The 25,592-nt window shown below is 44.9% G+C and overlaps 1 protein-coding gene across 2 annotated transcripts in view; it reads left to right on the forward strand.

Moving 5' to 3' along the window:
* Nucleotides 1-9,936: 9,936 nt before the first annotated feature.
* Nucleotides 9,937-25,592, forward strand: part of syt10 (synaptotagmin X) — a 78,421-nt gene continuing 62,765 nt past the window's right edge. Inside the window, exon 1 of one of the 2 annotated variants that reach the window (XM_087997094.1) lies at nt 9,937-10,521. In XM_087997094.1, the coding sequence (XP_087853220.1) occupies nt 10,374-10,521 (148 nt within the window). In that variant the 5' untranslated portion in view covers nt 9,937-10,373. The remainder of the gene's footprint in view (nt 10,522-25,592) is intronic. The other variant, XM_043709805.2, reaches the window with a different exon arrangement.

The following is a 25,592-nucleotide window of genomic DNA, read 5'->3' on the forward strand; positions in this document are numbered from 1 at the left end:
TGGCCCCACCCCCCATCTTTTCCTTCGCTACATTGATGACTGTATCGGCGCTACCTCGTGCTCCCACGAGGAGGTTGAACAGTTCATCCACTACACTAACACCTTCCACCCCGACCTCAAATTCACCTGGACAGTCTCGGACTCCTCCCTCCCCTTCCTAGACCTTTCTGTTTCTATCTCAGGCGACCGAATCAACACGGACATCTACTACAAACCAACCGACTCCCACAGCTACCTGGACTACACCTCCTCCCATCCTGCCCCCTGTAAAAACGCCATCCCATTCTCCCAATTCCTTCGTCTCCGCCGCATCTGCTCCCAGGAGGACCAGTTCAAAATACGTACAACACAGATGGCCTCCTTCTTCAAGGACCGCAATTTCCCCCCCGACGTGGTCGACAGTGCCCTCCACCGCATCTCCTCCACTTCCCGCTCCTCTGCCCTTGAGCCCCGCCCCTCCAACCGCCACCAGGACAGAACCCCACTGGTCCTCACCTACCACCCCACCAATCTCCATGTACAGCGCATCATCCGCCGTCACTTCCGCCACCTCCAAACAGACCCCAGCACCAAGGATATATTTCCCTCCCCTCCCCTATCAGCTTTCCGTAGAGACCACTCCCTCCGCGACTCCCTTGTCAGATCCACACCCCCCACCGACCCAACCTCCACTCCCGGCACCTTCCCTTGCAACCGCAGGAGGCGCCCACACCTCCCCCCTCACTTCTCTCCAAGGCCCCAAAGGAAAATTCCATATCCGCCACAGATTCACCTGCACCTCCACCCACATCATCTACTGCATCCACTGCAGCCGGTGTGGCCTCCTCTATATTGGGGAGACAGGCCGCCTACTTGCGGAGCGATTCAGAGAGCACCTCTGGGCCACCCGGACGAACCAACCCAACCAACCTGTAGCACAGCATTTCAACTCCCCCTCCCACTCCACCGAGGATATGCAGGTCATTGGACTCATCCACCGCCAAACCACAACAACCCGACGGTCGGAGGAGGAGCGTCTTCTGACTGGGAACCCTCCAACCGCAGGGGATGAACTTGGACTTCACCAGTTTCTTCATCCCCCCTCCCCCCACCTTGTCTCAGCCGGATCCCTCCAGCCCGGCACCGCCTTCCTGACCTGCAGTCTTCTTCTTGACCTCTCCGCCTCCATCCTACTCCGACCTATCACCCTCACCTTGACCTCTTTCCACCTATCAAATTTCCAACGCCCCTCCTCCAAGTCCCTCCTCCCTACCTTTTATCTTCTCCTGCTGAACACTCTCTGCTCATTCCTGAAGAAGGGCCTGTGCCCGAAACGTCGAATCTCCTGTTCCCTGGATGCTGCCTGACCTGCTGTGCTGTTCCAGCAATAAAGCTTCAACAACTGATGGCTAATCTACCTAGCCTGCACATCCCTGGACACTATGGACAATTTAACATGGCGATCCACCTAACTCGCACGTCTTTGTACTGTGGGATGAAACTGGAACACCCGGAGGAAACCATGCAGACACGGGGAGAATGTGCAAACTCCACACAGACAGTTGCCCGAGAGTGGAATTGAACCTGAGTCCCTGGCACTGTGAAGCAGCAGTGCTAACCACTGAGCCACTGTGCCAGCCTTGGTCAAATGCAGCTTTGATATCAAGGTTGGTCATTGTTTCCTCCTCACTTCTGGAGATCAGTTCTTCCATTCGTGTTTGAACCCAAAACTGGTATGATGTCAGGAGCTGAGTTGACCTGGCAGAACCCAAAGTGAGGGTCACTGAGCAGGTTGTTGCTGTCAATTGATAATACTATCAATGACCTAATCTATTTCTTTGCTGATGATCTAGGTAAGAGGGATGGGGTGGTAATTGGCTGTGTTGTTTTTGTCCTGCTTTCTATTTACAGGGTATACCTGTGCAATTTTACACACTGCCAGGAAAGTGCCAGGGCATTAGGCGTACTCCAAAGATATGCAGGTCCGATGGATTGGCCATGGCAACTGCAGGGTTGCGGGGATGGGGTGGGCAGGATGCTCTTCAGAGCATCATTGGTGCAGACTCAGTGATCCAAATGGCCTGCCGTAGGGATTGTATGAGCAGCCATATTTCAAAAGGTTTAAAGTACTTTGGTCATCCTGAGGCAATAATAGGTGTGGTATAAATACAAGATCTTCTTGTTTTAATTTAAAATGGTGCTGCTGTAGTCATATCTCTGATTTATCTGCAATTTCCCCTGGACAATCTAATATTAACTTTGAAAGTTTAGAAAGCTCGGCCACCTCTTCAGTTAAATTGACTTATACTAACAAAGGACCGGAGTAGGCTACTTGGTCCCTTCAGCTCTCGCTGCTGATCTGATTGTAAGCTCAAATCTCTATTCCCACTGACCCTGGATAACCTTTCACTTTCTTACTTAACAGGAACCTATCCTCCTGCGTCTTAAAAAATTCAAAGATTCTGCTTCCACTGCCTCAATGTAAAGAGAGTTTCAAAGACTCATAACCCTCTGAAAGGAAGATAAATTTACCTAATCACTATATGAAATGGGCACTGCTCCAGTTTCAGCCATGCCATAGAGGGGATATTTTCCCTGTGGGGCAATCTAGAATGAAAGGTCATAGCTTTAAGCTAAGGAGTAGCAGATTTCAAACTGAGTTGTGGGAGAATTATATCTCTCGAAGGATCAGATTAGATTAGATTAGATTAGATTACTTACAGTGTGGAAACAGGCCCTTCGGCCCAACAAGTCCACACCGCCCCGCCGAAGCGTAACACACCCATACCCCTACATTTACTCCTTTACCTAACACTACGGGCAATTTAGCATGGCCAATTCACCTGACCTGCACATCTTTGGACTGTGGGAGGAAACCGGAACACCCGGAGGAAACCCACGCAGACACGGGAAGAACGTGCAAACTCCACACAGTCAGTCGCCTGAGGCGGGAATTGAACCCGGGTCTCTGGCGCTGCGAGGCAGCAGTGCTAACCACTGTGCCACCGTGCCGCCCACCAAATCATGTAAGTGTGGACCAACACGACTAACCTAGGCTGCAGTGGAGGCCGAGAGTTTAAGTAAATTTAAGGAGGAGATACACAGATTTTTTAATTAGACACAGGCTGAAGGATTATGGAGTTGGGACTGAGATGGGGTCAGCCATGATTGTATTAAATGGCAAAGCAGACTTGAGAGGCTCATTTACTGACTCCAGCTGGTATTTTTTATGTTCTTATGACCAATAGTTCTACATTCTCCCATCAGAGGAAGCAACTTCTCCACACCAATGTTCTCAAGCTCCCTCAGGAGTTTGCATGTTTCATTCAAATCGCTTCTTGCTCCTCTAACATCCTACAAGCCTACCCTGCCCAATCCTTCCCACTCATTCCAGGAATTAGTCTAGTAAACCTTCTCTGAACAGCCTCCAACACAATTACATCCTAAACATGATGTGCTGGAATGGCCAAACAGTCATCCAAAACTATCTGCTAGCCCTGAGGCCTGTCAGTTTAACCCACTGATCCAGGATGCTCCGTGTTGTCCATGCTTATATTTCCATTCACTGATTGGGACAAGGATGGATTTAGAGTAGCATGAGGCCATTCAGCCCCCTTGAGATGCCTCACCATTCAATGGAATCTCGGGGCTGATCAGGCAGCCATGTTCTTGTCTGCCCCCGATGACCCTTGACTCCCTTGTCAATCAAAAATCTGTCCAACTCAGCCTTGAAGAAAGTCAGTGCAACGGTCTCCACTGTTGTCTGAGGAAAAAAGTTCCACAGACTAATGAATATAAAAAATATTCTCCTTATTTCTAGTTCAAAAGAGAGACGTCTGATTCTTCAGCTAAGTCGCTTTGTTTCAGTCTTCCCCACAAGAGAAAGTATCCTCCTCGTACCTATCCTATCCAACCCCCTCAGTATCTTCTACATTTCATTAAGATCACCCCTCCTTGATCTAAACTCTAATTGGTAAAGACCCAAACTACTTGAATCGAATCAATTCCCTTTGAACTGCTTCAAGCAACTGTAGTTTTTTAAAATAAGGATAAAAGGTTTAGTTGTATGACATTTGAAAACACTGTCTTGCTTTTGACACACTGTTTAGCCAAAAGACAGTCTAGTATGTCTAATAATGTAATGAATTGAAGTACATTCTCCTAGTACTAAGGGATCAGCAATCTGCTGTCATGTTGCACGGTTATTAAGGGGCTACTTCATGTTGAAGCTGCTGTATAACATTTTAGATCTGTTGTTGCCGTTTTCGGATCCACCCGCTTTCCATTGCATCTTGCTTCATCGAGGATGACTTCAATATACCTCCCAGAAACATTCACCTGCCTGTCAACTACCAACAGGAGTCAGGCCAGTAGCCAGTGGGCTCTGATTCCAAAACTAGAGGGAATAGGCTTAAGGTGAGAGGGGAAAGATACAGAAGGGACCTAAGAGCAACTTTTTCACGCAAAGGGTGGTGTTTGTATGGAATGAGCTGCCAGAGGAAATGGTTGAGGCTGGTACAATTACTACATTTTTAAAAAAGACATCTGATGGGTGTATGAATAGGAAGAGTTTGAAAGGATAGGGGCAAAATGCTGACAAATGGCACTAGATTAATTTAGGATATCTGGACACTTTGGATAAATTGGACTGAAGGGTCTGTTTCTGTGTTGTACATCTCTATGATACTATGACTTTGTGATTACCTTGGGAGGAGAGAGAGCTCCTCATTGTTTGGCCATATTGAATGACACTCAAATGGAAGTACTTTGGATAATTTCACAACAGACCGTTCATTTTGGACGGCAGTCTTGTAGAAGGAAAACATTTGCACTGACTCCTTCCTATCGGAAAGATGTTGTGAAATTTAAAAGGGTTCAGAAAAGATTTACAAGGATGTTGCCAGGGTTGGAGGATTTGAGCTAAAGGGAGAGGCCGAACAGGCTGGGGCTGTTTTCCCTGGAGCGTCGGAGGCTGAGGGGTGACCATATAGAGGTTTACAAAATTATGAGGGGCATGGATAGGGTAAATAGGCAAAGTCTTTTCCCTGGAGTGGGGGAGTCCAGAACTAGAGGGCATAGGTTTAGAGTGAGAGGGGAAAGATATAAGAGAGACCTTCGGGGCAACATTTTCACACAGAGGGTGGTACATGTATGGAATGAGCTGCCAGAGGAAGTGGTGGAGGCTGGTACGATTGCAACATTTAAGAGGTATTTGAATGGGTATATGAATAGGAAGGGTTTGGAGGGATATGGGCCGGGTGCTGGCAGATGGGACTAGATTGGGTTGGGATATCTGGTCGGCATGGATGGGTTGGACCGAAGGGTCTGTTTCCATGCTGTATATCTCTATGACTCTATTATTTGTGATGTGAGCTCACCAAGGTCCTGTGCAGCTGTGGTAAAACTTTCTGATGTTAATATTCCATTCTGTCTGCAACACGTTTCCCTGATTACGTGCGACACCTGTATATCAATCTTTTGCAATTTCTGTATTTGGAGAGCTGGAGGTTGAGTGGCTTAACAATCCAGAACCCAGGTCAATGTTCTGGGGCCTATCGGTTTGAATCCACCATGGCTGATGATGAAATTTGTATTCAGTATTCATCTGGAATCAAAAGAAAAGCTAGCCAAATAGTGACTGCTGATTGGTGCCAATGACTTTTAGGGAACAAAATCTGCAGTCCTTATCTGGGCGGACTTACATTTGAAGCCAATGTGGTTGACTCTCAACTGCCCTATGGGCAATTAGGAAGATGTCTAGCTATTGATACCCATTTCCTGGGAATAAGTATTTGAAAGTGTTATAGTTTGATTGGCATGGAAATGGTTTCTGGTCCCATTGTGTCATCAATGAATAAATTTCATTTTTGAACATAGCAATACAGGATCATAGATCAGAACCAAATTGAGCTTCTGAAATTCTGATTTAAATGACCCAGAGAAATGAAATCCAATGTTTATCTCTCTGGTCAGGAGAGATGTATTGGCTCCCATTTTCATCCACCCACCCCCTTGGTTGGATGCAATCATATTAATTTTTAAATGATCCCTTTCCTTGTCCATATCATTTCTCAGACCCAAATGAACTTCTGTTTTTAAAGGAGCCAAATTAATCAGCTTTTTGGAGTTAACAAAGCATAGAAATTACTAAGTTTTGTAATTGCTAAACATGAGCAGAATTAGTAATGCAACACACATTTCACACAGATTAGGAATAAGATATGAGTCCAAAAGTATAAAACACATTTACAGATCAGTGTTTGAATTGTTCACAAAGAACAAATAGTTGCATCTTGCAGTGAAGATTAGCAGCAGTGTTAATGTCAGTAGATGAACAAATGGTTCATTCAGAATCCTTGGGGATTTGTGGGTTCAATACAATTCTGCAGTTCTGATTCTTTTCAACCATGATTGTATTTCAACATTCAGGGCAGGAGCGTGTTCTTCTGTCGTCTGGTTTCCTTTCTAACTGGTTTGAGCATTTGGAGTGAGCGAAGGTATTAGAACACAGGGATAATCGTGTCTTTCACACATGATGATGCTTCAATCCAGGTTGGTATACATGAGAAGATTCAGCCCTACCAGTACACTCCAGTAGAGTTAAGACTGTATTTTTACCCATTCTCCTTGCATATTCTTCATAGGTCAAAACAGAAAATATATCTGCAGTTTGGGATATAATCTTCAGGATGTGGCTTGAAGTTGAGCAGGTAGTCATCAGAACCTAATTATCTCTTTAGTTAGAAGAGATCACAGTCCAGTCTGGTTTGATTTGCCTCTTCCCACCTCTGAGGGGTTTTTGTTCAAAGTTCCTTTTGCTTCCATATGAGTGATATTTTATGGGTCTCTCTCTCTCACTCTCTCTCTCTCTCCAGCCTCTTAATTTACATCCTCAGTTATTGTGGCTGTATCAGCCTTCTGTTAAAGACACATACACGTTTTGAACTGATGAGTTAAATTTGTTTGTAATACTTTGGGGTTCTGACCCATGGGCATGACACTTGTTGGATCTCAACTGGAGTACTGTGTTCAGTTCTGGGTGCTATTCTATACGAAAGGATAGGAATACACTGAAGTGGTTTATAAGAATGGTTCCAGGGAAGAATATAGACTGGAGAGATTGTGACTGTTCTCCTTGGATAGGAGAGGGCTAAGAGGAGATCTGATAGAAATTTTCAAAGTCACGAGTGGTCTAGATAAAGTAATCGAGGAGAAACTGTTCAGTCTGGTAAAAGGGTTGGGCATGGTTCCACCTGAAATGTTGACTTCTCCACCTCCTTTTGCTGCCTGGCTTGCTGTGTTCTTCTAGCCTCCTACTTGTCTACCCTGGGAATGAGAAGACAGCGATTTAAAGTGGTTTGCAAACATAACAAATATGGGATGAGAAAATTACTTTTTCACAGAAGTATTTCGGGTCTGGAATGCAAATTGAACTTTGGTGGAGTAGGTTCAATTGAGTCATTCAAGAGGATATTGTTTTTATTTAAATAATCAGTCAATGTATAAAGAGAAGGGGAAAAGCAGCAGAAGGCACTAAATTCTAAGTTCATTCAGCTAGCCATGATGGGCCGATTGGCCTGTTTCTACACCATAACACTTATGTGGTTCTGTGCTGTCGTGCTATTTGATTAAAACGTACATAATGAATAGAAAATCTAAACGTCATGTACTCTTAAAGGATAGCCATAAATGTGATACCATTAAAACCCTTCATGGTAAAACTAATTTGACCATTGTTCTCATAACAAGTTCCTCTCTCTATTGATAGCAAGAGGACAGGAGTTTGATAAAAGCATGAAGCATTTACGTGATTACATTGCATAAATAATTTCTACATTGAACCCTCATAGATGGTCTGTCTTCAACACAAACATGCATTAATAATATTCATGCACAAGAAAGGAAAATAATCAAGCATTTTAAAAATTAAATTGTAGGATGTGTGTGTGCTGGCTGACCAGTATTTATTGACCATCTTTAGTTGCTCTTGAGGTGGTGGTAAGCTATCTTCGTGAACTGCTGCAATCCATGTATTGTAGTTGATATGTTGTACTTTTTATTAAATATAAACCAAGGAAATGCTAGAATCACTGAGCAAGTCAGGCATCATCTAAGCAGAGGAATAGAGTTAATGTTTCAGGTCGACGATCTTTCTCAGAATTGGAAAGAGCTTTGAGATGTAACAGTTTTAAACAAGTAGAGAGGCTGGGAAATTAGGAGAAAGTAGAGGAAGAAAAACAGGAAGTTCTGTGAGTGAGTGGAAGACAAGATCGATTAAATGGTGAAAAGGATGATGGTGCAAAGAGATGGCAATGGGACAGGCAAAGTAAAAAAACAGATGGGTCTAGAGGAGGTGTGAATGGCTGCAACTGGATCATCCAGTCTGAAACTGCTGAAGTCACTGTTAAGTCTGGGTGGGTGTAATGGGTCAGAGAGAGAGCTAAAGTTGGGAATTAAAATGACAAGCAACTGGAATCTCAGTCACATGCATGAACAAAATTACTCCTCAAAGCAGCCATCAAATCTATATTTGATCTCCCCAGTGTAGAGGGGGTGCATCATGAGCACTGAATTAGTTCACTAAATTGAAAAGTTCACTTGGAAAGACGGTTTGGAACCTTGGATGATGAGGTGGGAGGAGGTAAAAAGGCTTGTCCTTTCTCTATTCTTGGGATGTTGGCATCTCAGACAAAGCTGGACTTTAATGCCCATCTGTGGTTTACATTGAGAAGGTGATGTGAGGCCTTTTCCTTACACTGTAGACCTCCTCAATTTTCCAAAAAAACAAAAGAACTGAGGATGCTGGAAATCTGAAACAAGGGTCACTGGACATGAAATGTTCGTTCTGATTTCTCTCCACAGACCTGCTGAGATTTTTCAGCAATTTATGTCCTCAATTTTCAAACTTTTTAAAGTGGTTATTGTTCATTTGTTTGTAAATGCAGCAGCTAATTTACACACACTAGCATCCTGCAGAGGATGTCAATTTTGGCAGCTTGGTTGAGGGACAGATGGTTCCCAAGGAACTGCAAACTCCTGGCTCTTCTTCATTTCCCACTGTAGGGTGACTATCTAATGCAGTACTGAGGGAGTGCTGCATTGCTGGAGGGTCAGTGCTGGGGGAGTGCTGCACTGTCAGAGGATCAATGCTGAGGGAGTGCCACGCTGTTGGAGAGTCAGTGCTGAGGGAGTGCTGCATTGTCAGAGGGTCAGAACTGAGGGATTAGCATACTGTCAGAGGGTCAGTACTGAGGGGATGGACACTTGGAGGGTCAGCACTGAGGGAGTGCCGCACTGTTGGAGGGTCAGTACTGAGGGAGTGGACACTGTCAGAGGGTCAGTACTGAGGCAACGCTGCACTGTCAGAGGGTCAGTACTGAGGGAGTGCTGCATTGTCGGAGGGTCAGTACTGAGGGAGAGCAGCACTATCAGAGGGTCAGTACTGAGGGAACGCTGCACTGTCAGAGGGTCAGTACTGAGGAAGCGTGGCACTGTCAGAGGGTCAGTACTTAGGGAGTGCCCCACTGTCAGAGGGTCAGTACTGAGTGAGCGCTGCACTGTCAGAGGGTTATAATCAAAGGAATGGTATACTGTTGGAGGGTCATACTGAGGGAGTGCTGCACTGTCAGAAGTACTGTCTTTCAGTTGGCATGTTTAACTAAAGTCCCTCTGCCCTCTTAATTAGACATTTAAAAATACCAATGGACAATACCTGTAAGCGTAACAAGGGTGATCTCCTCTATGTGTGATCAATAGTTATCAATAGACTCTGCTCAAACTCGGCAGTTTGTTACTGCTTAAATTGACCGCCACGTTTCCCACAGTCCCACATAATGACGAGGTTTTCATTTGTATGACGCCTTTGGGGCGCCATGTGGACGGGAAAGGCGTTACACAAATGCACGTTCCAGCTTCAGATGACAGAATTACAGATGAAGGAGGATACAGGATGCTGGAACGGGGTTTGAGTTCTGAGGAGGAATGCTTGCGGAGCCAAAATAGCGTGAAGGGAAAGGAGAGGCTGGAAAGGAGCAGCTATAATTTGGAAACTTGAATAATTTAGGTGAGGGGATCAGTGTGACTGGGAACTGGAAACTTGTCGCCTGATTCCAGCTCCTGCTGTGGTGTGATGCCTACTGCAGTCTGATAGCTGGGGACTGTTAGCTCGCCTCGTCCGGCTACCTGTTGGACAGGCGGCGAGTCTGAGTGAGTGACAGAGGGATCCCAGCCGTACAGAGCAGCGCCGCCCCCAGCGCCCAGCTGCCGCTTCTCCCTCACTGTGCAGCGGCCTGAGAGCGCAGAGCGCCCCGGCTCCTGGGCGCAGGGAGGGCGGCGAGCAGGGGGGGAGAACCGAGCCCGCTCCAGCCCCGCACCCCGAGAATGGCTCAGCAGAGATGAGCGGCCAACAGGACGGCATCAGCCTGTGCGAGAAAGCTCTCCACATCGTGACCGAGCTCTGCTTCAGGGGGCTGGTGGAGCAGAAGAAATGTTACGAATTTATCTTCAGCGGAGAGCGCAGGAAGAGCGGAATCAGCGGAGCAGGTAACCGGAGTGAGGGGGGGAGAGGGATAGGGGAGAGAGGGGGAGAGGGGGAGAATGTAGGGAGAGGGGGAGAATGTGGGGAAGGAGGGATGGGGAGAGAGGGGGAGAATGTGGGGAAGGAGGGATGGGGAGAGAGGGGGAGAATGTGGGGAAGGAGGGATGGGGAGAGAGGGGGAGAATGTGGGGAAGGAGGGATGGGGAGAGAGGGGGAGAATGTGGGGAAGGAGGGATGGGGGAGAATGTGGGGAAGGAGGGATGGGGGAGAGAGAGGGAGAGGGGGGAAGAGTAGGGGGAGAATGTGGGGAAAGAGGGATGGGGGAGAGAGGGAGAGGGGGGAAGAATGTGGGGGGGGGGAAAGAATGTAGGGAGAGGGGAAGAGTGTGGGGAGAGGGAGAGGAGGAGAGAATGTGGGGAAGGAGGGATAGGGGAAGAATGGAGGAAGAGAGGAGGGGAGAGGGAGAGAGGGGAAGAGTGTGGGGAGAAGGGATGAGGGGAGGGAGAGGAGAAGAGGTGTGGGGAGAGAGGGAAGGGAGAGACAATGAGGAAGGGGAGAGAGGGAAGAGAACAAGATTGGGGGAGGGAATATCAGGAGAGGAAGAGATAGGGAAGAGTGTGGGAAAGAGGAAGGGAAGGAGGCACCAGGGTAAGATCAAGACAGAGATGAGTACACTGAGTTGGACAGGAAAGAGGGGAGATGGGCCGGGGGGGAGATGGCATGGGGAGGAACAGTGAGTTGGCGAATGGGGGTAGATTGTGGAAAAAGATGAACCGGGAGCTCAGTCCGAGCATTGAGGATGAGAATGGTTAGGTGGGATGGGGGGAATGCCGGCAGAGTGTGCTGGAGCAGTACACTTGTTGCTCGGGCTGGAATGAGCAAGGTTAGGGAGCTGCTTCTCTGGGACCCCTCCGCAGGATTTGCAAAAGCTCAGTCCAGGAATACGCTCCTGAAATAGGCAGCCTAAGTAAGGTAAACATTCAGAACAGAAAACAACTTGCTGCGAATGTTGCATGGGGTTTTGGGCGTGTACGTGAAGGAGAATTAATAATTAAAGTGCATTTGTAGATTCGGATAAAGATAAAAATATCAAATACACCAAGTGCAGGTGGTTGTGAAGTGCTAACCAGAAATAATATATTAACCACTGAATCTGGATTGAATATCTTTTGATTCCACTGGGCTGCTAGCACGTGTCAACTGCGGAACACAGTCTCTTTCCCAGATATCTGTCGTTGAAGCTATCCTGGAATTTCTAACCCTGACTCCTCTAGCTGCCTCCTTTGCTCCCAACTTCTTGCCTGGTTCTCATTCACAAATCAGTCTGAGAGAATTTCATTCATTGTTTTAGTTCCGAGCGCTCGCCTAATTTTCATCCCTCTATAACTTCTTTCTCTCCTGTTTATTCATCGCACTCTCTTTGAATTTTATTTCATTTCTCTATGTGTCTCTCTCATTATTGTTTAAACTTTATCTCTGTGTGATATTTCCGATATTCCTTGTGAAAATGTTGTTAAATGCATCTCAGTCACCTTAATCACATCAACTGTGAGATATGACTGGAATAGTCATTGAATCATAGACAAAGTATTAATAATCATAATTTCTGGATTTTTTCACTTTATTTTAACAGTTATGTATATGTTAAAAACTCATTTAGTAGGACACAAACAATCATAAATTGTAAACATCTTTATTCAATAAATTGATCCAAAGTTGCGCATAATTACCATTTCAATGATTTTCTAATTGTTATTTCTGTAGCTCAGAATCTGCACATGCTGTGTCTTTCTGGTACATTTAAATGTTATGGTATTACTTAGAATGCTGCAGGGTTGTGGTTGAATACACTCCTAGAAAGTCTAGGAAGATTAGCGTTATTTGAAAGCAGTCAGTCATTAGATAGAAAGGAAGAATTTGGTTTGATATAGCACTTTGTGACTCAAAAATGCTAGCATCAATCCATTGGACTGAATAGCCGATAAGTTATATGCAACGTCCATACCCTCAAGATGTCCAAACACATTCTGCATCAGTTATTGCTGTTGTTTTTATTATGCAGCAAGTGTTGATTGGATACTGGATCTCACAAACAAAAAGTAGATAATGACCAGATAATCTGTTTCAATGATCCTGACTGACGGCCATTTCCAGGAATAAATCCTGCAGCCTTTTCTTCGAATAGTACCACAGAATAGTTACACCCACCTGATAATGCAGTAAAAGGGCTGTGATATACCACTAAGTCCAATAGACAGCCCCCCTGTCAGTGCAGCAGCCTCTCAGCCCTGCATTGGAGTCTCGGCCTAGATTGTTGTCAGAAATCTCTAGGACATAAACTTCTTTTAGAATTAGTATCCTTATAGTGTGGAAACAGGCCCTTCAGCCCAACAGGTCCACACCGACACTTCAAAGGATAGCCCACCCAGATCCATTCCCCTAAATTTAGCCCCTGACTACTGCACCTTACCTATACATCCCTGAACAATGGGCAATTTAGCATAGCCAATTCACCTAATCTGCACATCTTTGGATTGTGGGAGGAAACTCACACAGACATAGGGGAATGTGCAAACTCCAGACAGAACGTCACCCAAGGCTGGGATCAAATCCTGGTCCCTGGTGTTGTGAGGCCACAGTGCTAACCACTGAGCCACTGTGCCGCCCCCTTTTGATCTTCTTACTTGGAAATGAGAGTGCTACTCACTAAGACAGAGACTGTTTGCTGCCTCATGACTTTTGCTGCATTAGTACTTTAACAATGTCATATTTTTAAAAAGATTTCTTCCGAGAAGTCATGATTTTAAAATTGAGATGAATTCACCAGTTATTTTATTCAGAATTAACTGAATAGCATTTAATGGTTTGTTGTGTATAACAAAAACTGGCCCAAATACTATGGCAACAGAAACAAATCAGCTGACAATTCTACAGCAAGTAACTCACCTTCTGTCTTCTCAAAGCCTGTCCACTGTTGGCACGGCACAGGTCAGGAAAGTGTGATGGAATACTCTCCACTTGCCTGGATGACTGCAGCCCAACCAGAGTGATGAAGCTAAATACTATCCAGGACAGAGCAACCTCTTGATTGGCCCCTCATACATCACTTTCAACACTCACTACCTCCCTCACCGATGCTCATATACAAGATACGCCACAGAAATTCACCTTCAGTAGCAATTTCCAAACTGATTACCTCCAGCTCCAGAAAGACAAGGATGCATAGGAACACTCCCATTTGTAAAATCTCCTCTGCACTATCCTGACTTGGAAGTCTATTGCTTCATAGCGAGAGGCTGAGGGCTGTTTTCCCTGGAGCGCGGGGATTGAGGGGTGACCTTATAGAGGTTTATAAAATCATGAGGAGCATGGATAGGATAAATAGTCAAGGTCTTTTCATTGGGGTGGGGGTGTCCAGAACTAGACGGCGAAGGTTTAAGGTGAGAAGAGAATGATTTAAAAGGGATCTAAGGGGCAACATTTTCATGCAGAGGATGGTGTGTGTATGGAATGAGCTGCCAGAGCAAGTGGTGGAGGCCGATGCAATTACAGCATTTAAAAGGCATCTTGATAGGTATATGAATAGGAAGGTTTAGAGGGATATGGGCCAAGTGCTGGCAAATGGAACTAGATTAATTTAGGATATCTGGTAGGATATGAGTTGGGTCAAAGGGTCTGTTTCTGTGCTGTATATCTCTTTGACTCTATGACTCTATATCATTCCTTCATTGTCACAGGGTTCAAGTCTTGGAATTCCATCCCTATGTATGTGTACCTACAGCAAATAGACTGAAGTGTTTAAGAAGAGCTTTCACTACCACTTTCTGAATGGTAATTAGGAATGGGCAATAAGAGCTGGTCCAGCCAGCAACACCGACATTTCATGGCAGAATGATAAAGATCTGGTCTCAAACTGGGCTGACTAGTCTGCAGATCATTGTACAATTGGCTAATGTTGTGCCGGTGGTGATGTTTCAGATTCAGGTACTTATTTCAGCAGGAAATGTCTCTTATAGAATGCAGGTATAATTACTTTGCAAACACGTGAAACATAAGAATAGGAGAAGATATTTAGTCTTTCGCACATTCAGTAAGGTCACAGTTGATCTGTACCTTAACTCCACTTAGCTGCATACCGGTTAACCCCCTTGCCTTTCCATCCACTTTTCGAAAAGAATCAACTTGAAACATTAACTCTGTTTCTCTGTCCACAGATGCTGCCAGACTTGCTGAGTTTCCCCCATCATTTTCTGTTTTTATTTCAGATTTCCAACATCCACAATATTTTGTTCTTATTAACAATCTATCTCCATTGTCAAGGGCACCATTGACCTACAATGTCAGCAGCTATTTTGGACAGAGGGGAAGAATTTCTGTTTCACCCTCTGTGTGAGGAAATGCTTCTCAATGTTCTTGACCTGTCGAGCTCTGAGGCTTAGGAGAAAGTGAGAACTGCAGGTGCTGGAGATCGAAGTCGAGAGTGTGTTGCTGGGAAAGCACAGCAAATCAGGCAGCATCTGAGGAGCAGGAGAATCGATGTTTCGGGCATAAGTCATTCCTGAGGAAGGGCTTATGCCCGAAACATTGATTCTCCTGCTCCTCGGATGCTGCCTGACCTACTTCACTTTCCAAGCGACACACTCTGAGCTCTGAGACTAATGCATCTTGGTGCCAGTCTAACCCCATCCACTCTCTTGTCCATCATGCATTCTTACTAAGGTCCTTCAGGAAGTCCAGGCAGCTAGAGGGAAGGTGATCACTGTCCACTGGAAAGGGCACCAGAGAGAGTGAGAGCCAGAGAGAATCACCATAGCCTTACAGGGTGTGCAGAAGAGATTTACTAGACTGGTATCAGGGAGGAGTGACTAAGTTTCTTCAACTGCTGAATCTGTGAATCTTGAGGGCAGGGAAGAGAATGGAGATGATCAAAATGAAAGGTTCGGACAGAGTGAAGAAGGGGGAACTGTTTCCAAAGACAGGAAGGATGATAATCAGAGGGACACAGATTTATGGTGAACAGGTTGTTATGATCTAGGATACACTGCTGAAAGAGTACATGGAAGGAGATTTAAAAAGAACTTTTAAAATGGAAATTAGAGAAATGCAAGAAGTGAAGAATATAGCTGGACTAAGAGGAAAGAAGCGAGAGTGGGATTAATTTAGGTAGCAGCTTTTTCAAAGCGGTGACCAGACAGAATGGACCAATGACGATAGAGTAAAAGGTTAGCTATATTTTTATTCTGGAGATAGCTACCAAACACATACATAAAGAGCTATATCATCATGTAAGATCTCATTAAGGTGGGATCCAAGTATGGAGGGAGATTTCCTCTTTGAATCTTCTCCTGTAAGTAGTGTAGGTACTTAATGAATGTCATTGAAAATCACTGATGTGTGTGTTTAAATGTAATGCAGATCCCTTTCCGAGTCAACCAGAACAATTCCAGAGTTCTTTGAGAGGAGATGATGTTGATTAGACTTTGATTCCTTTATTCATTCACAGGATGAGGATGCCGCTGGCTGGGCCAGCATTTATTACCCATCCCTAATTGCCCAGAGGGCAGTTAAAAATCAACCACATTGCTGTGGGTCTGGAGTCACATGTAGGCCAGAACAGATGAGGATGCAGTTCCCTTCCCAGGTTTTTCCGACAATTGATTCACGGTCATCATTAGACTCTTAATTTCAGATATTTATTGAATTCAAATTCCACCATCTGTTGTGACGGGATTTGAACCCAGGTTCCCAGAACATGACCTGGATCTCTGAATTCACAGTCCAGTGATAATACGACTAGGTAATCGCCTCCCCTGAAGGGCTGTATCCTCCTTAGACATGCCCTGGCATTCCATTGTATCATCGGGTGCTGGACAGTGGTGGGCTGACCACACAGGGGTCCTCCTGCTTTCCACTGGGGTCCTGGGGTGGAAGGTGTTACATGTAGCAATCCTTTGCAATGTAGTTAAGGTGGCTCACTGACTCCAAACCCAGCTGTTTATTTTGCAGTGTGGAGGAATCCATGGACCATGTTAGTTGTGGGTGGTGGTGTCCCTGTTTAATTTTCTGAAAAATATTTTTTGGTTCTTTTGGTTACACACCAGCCCCATGCTTCTGTCTTTGGGCAGTATGGAGGACCTCAATGGGTGGCTGCTCCTGAGCCTGACTAAAGTAGCTATGAATAGGTTCAATGCAGCGGGCTGTAGAGGGAGTTGTAATTCCTCCTCTTCCCCCTGCTTCATTTGTGCCTGAGTGTCCCGAAGAGAGAATGTGCAATATCCATTGTCACCCTTAAAGCCTTTCAAGAGAGGTGGGCACCGTGGGAGATGGAGTACATATTTCTCCCTCCAGCACCATTTTGATTGAAGCCTTCCCTCTTTCCCTATCAACACTGCCCCTCCTCTCCCTCACTGTGCTGTCGGATTGCCCCGCTGTGTAGTGTTTGTCATTTGTTAATTGGGTGTTTAGTTTAATTGGTGCTGAGTCTATTTAAAAAGAGCTAGACTCTTTTTCCCTCGCGGGCAGTGTTCATAAATTACAGAGTTGGGTGAATTAATAAACTGTTGATGGATGTGTTCTTCCTCAGTGGAGGATAGGCTTCTGGACAGGAAGGAGTACAGAAGGGAAAGATGGAAACTGGGGCTTGTGCTAAATCAGAGACAGACAATAAAACACTTGTAAATTTTCCAAAGATATTTTGCTGCTTAATTCAATATATGAGTATCAGTCTGGTAAACAGTAATTGAGAGTGTGGTGCTGGAAAAGCACAGCAAGTCAGGCAGCATCCGAGGAGCAGGAGAATCAATGTCAATTCTCCTGCTCCTCGGATGCTGTCTGACCTGCTGTGCTTTTCCAGCATCACACTCTTGACTCTGATCTCCAGCATCTGCAGTCCTCACTTTCGCCTGGTAAACAGTAATGACTGCCTTCCATTACCAAATCCTTACATGATCTTACTACAGTGGCCTCTTCCTGTGCTGTGAAGTTCCATGACCATAACTTGGAAAGGACCTAAGAAAGGCTAAGCATTGTACCACAACCATTGACACCTGATAAATCTCCCAACATGGAACCAGATACATTTCCAATTTCCTCTTGGTAAAAGTTTTAAAATTGTTCTTGATTTGTCTGTTCTACAAGGTCCATTCTCTGCCCCAATATTCTTTATTTCCAAACTTGTTTCAGAGCGTAAGAACTCTGTCTTGGTGTTCAGGACCCACCCAACAGTGAACGATCCCAGATCTTGTTTTACGTACAATATCATCAGTGAAGTCCCAGCGGGACCATTCTGTCATTAGGAAAACAATTTATTAATTCACCCAACTCTAACTTATGAACACTGCCCGCGAGGGAAAAACAATCTAGCTCTTTTTAAATAGATTCAGCGCCAATTTATCTAAACACCCAATTAACAAATGACAAACACTGCCCAGTGGGGCAATCTGACAGCCCAGTGGGGGAGGGGGGGCAGTGTTGATAGGGAAAGAGGAAGGGTTCAATCAAAACCTCAGGAGAGATTGAGAAGGCAGGGCCTTCATAGTGACTTTGGCTGCTGTGACAATTGAACTCGTGCTGTTCAATTATCTGTCTGCATCTCAAACCAGCCATCCAGCCAACTGAGCTAACCAATACCCTCAGCACCATTTGTGACTCCTCCAATACTGAACAGTTCATGTTCAAATACAACAAGGTTTAGACGCTATCTAGGTTTGGGTTAACAAGTGACAAGTACCATTCATGCCACACTAATGCCAGGTAATGACCATCTCCAATAACAGACAATCTAACCACCATCCCTTGACACTCAACAGTATTACCATTACTAAATCCCCCACTATCAGCATCCTTGGGGTTAACACTGACCAGAAACTCAACTGGACTCATCACATCAACACAGTGGTTACAATAGCAAGTCAGAGGCTGTGAATACTGAGGCAATTAAGTCAGCTCCTGACTCCCCAAAGCCTGTCCACCATCTACAAGGCATAAGTTAGGAGTGTGATGGAATGCTCCCCACTTTCCTGGATGGGTTCTGCCCCAATAATACTCATGAAGCTTGATACTATCCAGGACAGAGCAGCCTCTTGATTGGCATCATATCCACAAACATCCACTCCATCCACCACTGACACTCCGTAGCAGCAGTGTGTACTATCTACAAGGTGTACGGTACAAATTTACCAAAGGTCTTTAGCTAGCATCTTCCAAACCCATGACCACTTCCATGTAGAATGTCAAGGGCAGCCGATAGATGGGAAAACCACCACCTGCAAGTCCCTCTCCAAGCCATCACCACCCTGATTTGGAAATATATCGCTGTTCTTTCACTGTCGCTGGGTCAATATCCTGGAATTCCATCCCTTAGTGCATTGTGGGTCAACATACAACACACGAACTGCAGTGGTTTAAGAAGGCAGCTCACCACCACCTTCTCAAGGGCAACTAGAAGACAAGAAACAAAATGCTGGCCAGCCAGCGATGTCCATGGCCCAGAAGTGAGTTTAAAAAAACCCCGTGTTTCTGATTAATCAAATTATATGCAATGCCTCATAAAGGTGTGGGAGAGGTAGGAAGAGGGGGAGGGGACTAAATCAAAATGGAGTTGGAAGGGGAGATAAGGCACTCCATCTTCTATGGTGCCCACCTTTCTTGAAAAGCAGTGATACCTTTGGTGAGCACCATAAGCTCTATCTACTGGGCACAAAAAAAGATGGGAAGGCAAGTGCAGTGGATGATACACAGAGTATCTCAGTAAAGGTGACATCATCTCACTCTGTTATGCAAGAGACAACTGGCGATTATTTAACCAGAAAATCACCTCAGTTATAGGGCAAGGTTGAGAAAGCAAGACTTTCATAGTATCATCAGCCAGTCCAGGAATTGAACCCATGCAGTTGGTACCACTCAACATCATAAACCAGCTGGCCAGTCAGCTGAGCTAACCAATACCTCCAGAGCCCAGCTGTTCAATTCAAAGACCAATGAACATCATCTGCTCTGAGAACTCTGGGGCTATTCTGGTTGGACCTTAAAGGGAACTGCATTTCTAACACACCCGCATTCACACACCCACATTTGCGCACACACACTCTCTCACGCGCACTCACACACCCACATTCACACACACACTCACATTCACACACCCACATTTGCGAACACACACTCTCTCACACGCACTCACACACCCACATTCACACACACACATTTGCGCACACACACTCTCTCACACCCACATTCACACACCCACATTCACACACACACTCTCACACGCACTCACACACCCACATTCACACACCCACATTTGCGCACACACACATTCTCACACGCACCCACACACCCACATTCACACACCCACATTTGCGCGCACACGCACTCTCACACGCACTCACACACCCACATTCACACACACATCTACATATCAGTGAGTATCAGCAACCTTCATTAGATATTTTCACTATACTCAGGAGAACCTGATGAAGGGCTTATGCCCGGAATGTCGATTCTCCTGCTCCTTGAATGCTGCCTGACCTGCTGTGCTTTTCCAGCAACACAGTCTCGACTCTGATCTCCAGCATCTGCAGTCCTCACTTTGTCCGAAGTTATACCATATCAGACATAGTGTGTGTATGCTCAGAGCTGTATAATTTAAATATTGATCTATCACAGACAGTGCACTGAATGGCATCCGACAGTGCTGTGAGATTCTCTAATGTATATCTGAGATGCATTTTCCACACGCTCCTGTTCATTTTAGCCACTGATGTCAAATTCTTACTGAACAAATTTAGTTTATTTTTGTTAAAATTACATTTGGGACCTGTGCATTTTGCAGCAGAAGCCATTTAGCCCGTGGTGTCTGGACCAGAGAGAAATGCAAAACTAATCCTGTTGCCACACTACTGCCTCCTTGTTCTGCAGTACCTTCAAATATTTATTTGTTATGAGTGATGCAGTGGTTGCTGTCTCAACTACCCATTGTGGCAATGTAATCTGCACTCCAGCAGCTCTCCATGTGAAAACATTTCTGCTTAACCTCAGAATGTTAAATTATGGATTGCTGCAAATTTAACATTTGGAAACTCCTGATAGATCTATCAATTATTAAGCCATTGTTCCTGAAAATTTTTTGGAGGATTCTGTTGGACTGTGCACTTAGCCTGGCTTACTATATCAGAGCAAATTGATAATTGTAGCACTGACTGTGTAATGGACTTGGAACAGTAAATTTGATTCTATGAATTTGTATCGCAATTTTTGTGGGATGACTGCTGAAAGAAGTGGAGTCAGTGTACAAAGCTATATTGTAACCATTAGCTTAAGCTTAAGAGAATAATAAAATGAGCATTGCCTGTGGTCTGTTTAGGTGCTGAACAGTATATTCCATTTAGGCAGAAGTGGTAATTTCACTGAACAAATAATCCAGAGGCACATGCTAATGCTCCAGAGAAACCAATTCAAACGTAGAAACATAGAAAATAGAAGAAGCAGCAGGCCATTCGGCCCTGTTCCACCATTCGTTCTGATTATGGCCAATCATCCAACTTTCTTCCCATAATCTTTGATCCTTATGGTTCTAGGAACTATATCAAACTCCTTCTTGAAAACACTCAAAGATTTGGCCACAGCCACTTTCCATGGCAGAGAGTTCCACAGGGCTAACCCCCTCTGAATGAAGAAATCTCGGTCCTTTTTGGCCTCAGCCAGTGACCCCTGGTTTTGGAAACCCTGCTGTGGCAGCTGGTGGAATTTAAATTCGGTTGTGAAACTGCCTCGGTGTTAAGTATTTAGAAATATTTGAGGTCCATTCTGTGACTGACGTGCACTAGTATTGTAATATATAAATCTGGAATGAAAGCTGGGCTCAGTGATGGTAAGTCATAGAGTCATAGAGATGTACAGCACGGAAACAGACCCTTCAATTCAACTCGTCCATGCCAACCAGATATCCTAACCTAATCTCTTCCTATTTTCCAGCACCTGGTCCCTATCTCTCTAAATCCTTCCAGATGTCTTTTAAATGTTGTAATTGTACCAGCCTCCACCACTTCTTCTGGCAGCTCATTCCATATATGCACCACCCTCTGTGTGAAAAGTTTGCTATATGGACGTGAACAGAACTGATATATAAGTTCTCTTTTATATCTTTCCCTTCCCACCTTAAACTTATAGCCTCTAGTTCTGGATTCCCCCACCCCAGGGAAAAGACCTTGTGATTTTATAAACCTCTAAAAGGTCACCCTTCAACTGCCAACGCTCCAGGGAAAACAGCCCCAGCCTATTCAGCCTCTCCCTATAGCACAAACCCTCCAATCCTGGCAACATCCTTGTAAATCTTGCGATGGGAGGAGACCAGAACTGCACACAGTATTCCAAAAGTGGTCTAACCAATGTCCTGTATAGCTGCAAATTGACCTCCCAACTCCTATACTCAATGCACTGACCAATAAAGGAAAGCATACCAAGTGCCGCCTTCACTATTCTATCTACCTGCGACTCCACTTTCAAGGAACTCTGAACCTGCACGTGATTATTGCAGAAACTGATCTGGTTCACTCATGTTCTTTAAGGAGGGAAATCTGCCATCCTTACTCGGACTGGCCAGACCCATAGCAAAGTGGTTTACTCATAATTGCCTTTGGAAATGGCCACTTATTTGAAGGACTATTTGAGGTGTGTAACCAATTCTGTTCACGTCCATATTAGAATAAGCACTAGTGCACGCCAGACGCAGAATGGACCTCAAATATTTCCAAATACTTAATGTTGAGGCAGTTTAACTGAGGACTAATAGCTATAAAACTGTATTACAGCCATAGAAGGTTGTGGCACAGAAGGTGGCCATTCAGTCCTGTGCCTGTACTGGTATTATTGAATGGCTCAAAGCAGATCTCACTCTCCTCACTTCCCATGTAAATGAAAACCTTAAGAGTCGATAGATATAGTGCCAAGGTGCATTTTAATTTTGGGAGCAGAGGGGAGTTGAGCAGAGTTTGTAATGTTTTAAATCTGGTAAATGAGAACATGTAACTAATAAAAAGTAAAATAGTAAGCTCTCAGCTAATCTGTCTTTAAGTGATTATTGATTCCACCTCAATCACACGTCAACGTGGAGCACACTAGCCTCTGTAGTTCGAATGTTCAAGTCTGACTCTGGATACTCTAGAGTCAAAGAGTGTGGTGCTGGAAAAGCACAGCCGGTCAGGCAGCATCCGAGGAGCAAGAGGAGAATCGACGTTTCGAGCATAAGCCCTTCATCAGGAATGTGTAGGGGTGTCCCAAGGGGGCAGAGAGATAAATAGGAGGGGGTGAGGCTGGGGGAGGTTGTCAAAGGTAGCTCTGAATGCGATAGGTAGATGAAGGTGGGGGGCTGATGGTGATAGGTCGGAGAGGAGGGTGGAGCGGATAGTTGGGAAGGAAGATGGACAGGTAGGATAGTTCAAGAGAGCAGTGCTGAGTTGGAAGGTTAGATTTGGGATAAGGTGTGGGGAGGGGTAATGGGGAAACTGGTGAAATCCAAATTGATTCCATGTGGTTAAACGGTCCCAAGGTTGAAGATGAGGCATTCTTCCTCCAGGCATCAGATGGTTAGGGCTACCGCCAAACCCTAACCATCTACCTGTCACATTCCCAGTTACCTTCCCCCCAGCCCCACTCCCCCTCCCATTTATCTCTCAGCACCCTTGGGTCACAAACCTCATTCCTGATGAAGACCTTATGCTCAAAATGTTGATTTCACCCCCCCTCCTCCTCGGATGCAACCTGACCTGCTGTGCTTTTCCAGTACCACACTCTTTGGCTCTGATCTCCAGCATCTGCAGTCCTCACTTTCTCCCTCTGGAGACTCTAGTGCGTGATCCATGCTGACACATGGACTGCTGTGCTGAGGGAGTGCCTGAGGCGTTTATGCAAGGGATCTTGTTATTTGAGGTATTAGCATCGGCAAACCTATAACAAGTTTGAGAAGACCAGGCAATCATTTTGACAGGTGGATAAGAGCATTAGAAATTCAAATCACATGTGATGCTTTTAGAGAAGTTATTCTCGTAGACAAATTAAAACTGGCAAGCTTCTGTCATGCAGCCTTCTATTGAGGACCAAAGGGTTGACACCTGTGAGACAGGGAACAATAATGGCTGATATAATTATGAGTTGATCGAAAAGACTAAACATATTTTTCCATCACCTTCATTAGTTTGAGAAAGATAAATAAAGAGAGCATGAAAGGAAGGCTGGTTGCCAAGCTAAAGAATGGTTGGTGGGAATGGCATTCTATTCTGAATCAGATCAGAATTGAGAAGTACTGAAGGTGGAGCTGAAAATCTGAAGCCAAAGTGCTTCTATAGTTAGAAGGTGGGACACATTCATTCAAAATGTTAGAAGTTGAGTGGGAAACCCATGAGACTTGTTAGATTTCATAAAATCAAAAAGACAGGGTGGTGGGCAGAGGGGGTCGGGTTGCCTTGAGGGTTAAGAATGAGATTAAATCTATGGCACTGAATGACATAGGGTCAGAGGATGCCGAGTCTGTGTGAGTGGAGTTGAGGAACCACAAAGGCAAATAAACCATACTGGGAGTTATGTATAGACCTCCTAACAGTGGTCGAGACCAGAGGCGCAAGATGTACCAGGAAATAGATAGGGCATGTCAGAAAGGCAAGGTCATGGTGATCATGGGGGACTTCAATATGCAAATGGACTGGGTGAATAATGTTGCTGATGGATCCAAAGAAAGATAATTCATGGAATGCTTACAGGATGGCATTTTGGAACAGCTTGTGATGGAGCCCACAAGAAGGCAGGCTGTTCTGAACTTAGTGCTGTATAATGAGCCAGACTTTATAAAAGATTTTAAAGTAAGGGAGCACTTAGGAGGCAGCGATCATAATATGGTAGAGTTCAGTCTGCAGTTTGAAAAAGAGAAGGCAAAATCGGATGTAATGGTGTTACAGTTAAATAAAGGTAATTACTGGGGCATGAGAGAGGAACTGATGAAAATCGACTGGAAGCAGAGCCGAGTGGGGAAGACAGTAGAGCAACAATGGCAGGAGTTTCTGTGTGTAATTGAGGACACAGTACAGAGGTTCACCCCAAAGAAAAGACAGATTATCTGATGGTGGTGGGGGGGAGGAGGTTCGACAGCCATGGCTAACAAAGGAAGTCAGGAAATGTATCAAAGAAAAAGAGAGAGCCTATAAAGTGGCCCAGAGCACTGGGAAATCAGAAGATTGGGAAAACTCCAAAAACAAACAGAGGACAATAACGAGAGCAATAAGGAAGGAAAGGATCAAATATGAAGGTAAGCTAGCCAGTAATATTAGAAATGATAGTAGAAGTTTGTTTCAATACATAAGAAATAAACAAGAGGCAAAAGTATTGATGCTGGAAAGTTAGAGCTGGGAGATAAGGAAATAGCTGAAGAACTTAATAAGTACTTTGTGTCAGTCTTCACATTGGAAGACATGAGTAATGAGTCACAATAATTAATGAGACTCAAGGGGCAGAGTTGAGTATGATAGCCATTACAAAAGCGAAAGTGCTAAAAAAAATAAAAGGTCTAAAAATTCATTAAATCCCCTGGCCCCGATGGGCTACATCCTAGAGTTCAGAGAGAGGTGGCTGAAGAAATAGCAGAGGCGCTGACTGTGATCTTTCAAAAATCACTGGAGTCAGGGAAAGTCCCAGATGATTGGAAAATCGCTGTTGTAACCCCCTTGCTCAAGAAAGGATCAAGACAAAAGATGGAAAATTATAGGCCAATTAGCCTAACTTCAGTTGGAGGTAAAATTCTAGAATCTGTTGTTAAGGATGAGATTTCTAAATTCTTGGAAGTGCAGGGTTAGATTAGAACAAGTCAGCATGGATTTAGTAAGGGGAGGTCGTGCCTGACAAACCTGTTAGATTTCTTTGAAGAGTTAGACTAGGGAAACCCAGTTGATGTTATCTATCTAGACTTTCAAAAGGCCTTTGATAAGGTGCCTCACGGGAGGCTGCTGAGTAAGGTGAGGGCCCATAATGTTCGAGGTGAGCTACTGGCATGGTTTGAGGATTGGCTGTCTGACAGAAGGCAGAGAGTTGGGAT

The sequence above is a fragment of the Chiloscyllium plagiosum genome, unplaced genomic scaffold, assembly GCF_037043375.1.
Source record: "Chiloscyllium plagiosum isolate Xiang-an unplaced genomic scaffold, Cpla_swu_hap1 HiC_scaffold_19, whole genome shotgun sequence".
Classification (NCBI taxonomy): Eukaryota; Metazoa; Chordata; class Chondrichthyes; order Orectolobiformes; family Hemiscylliidae; genus Chiloscyllium; species Chiloscyllium plagiosum.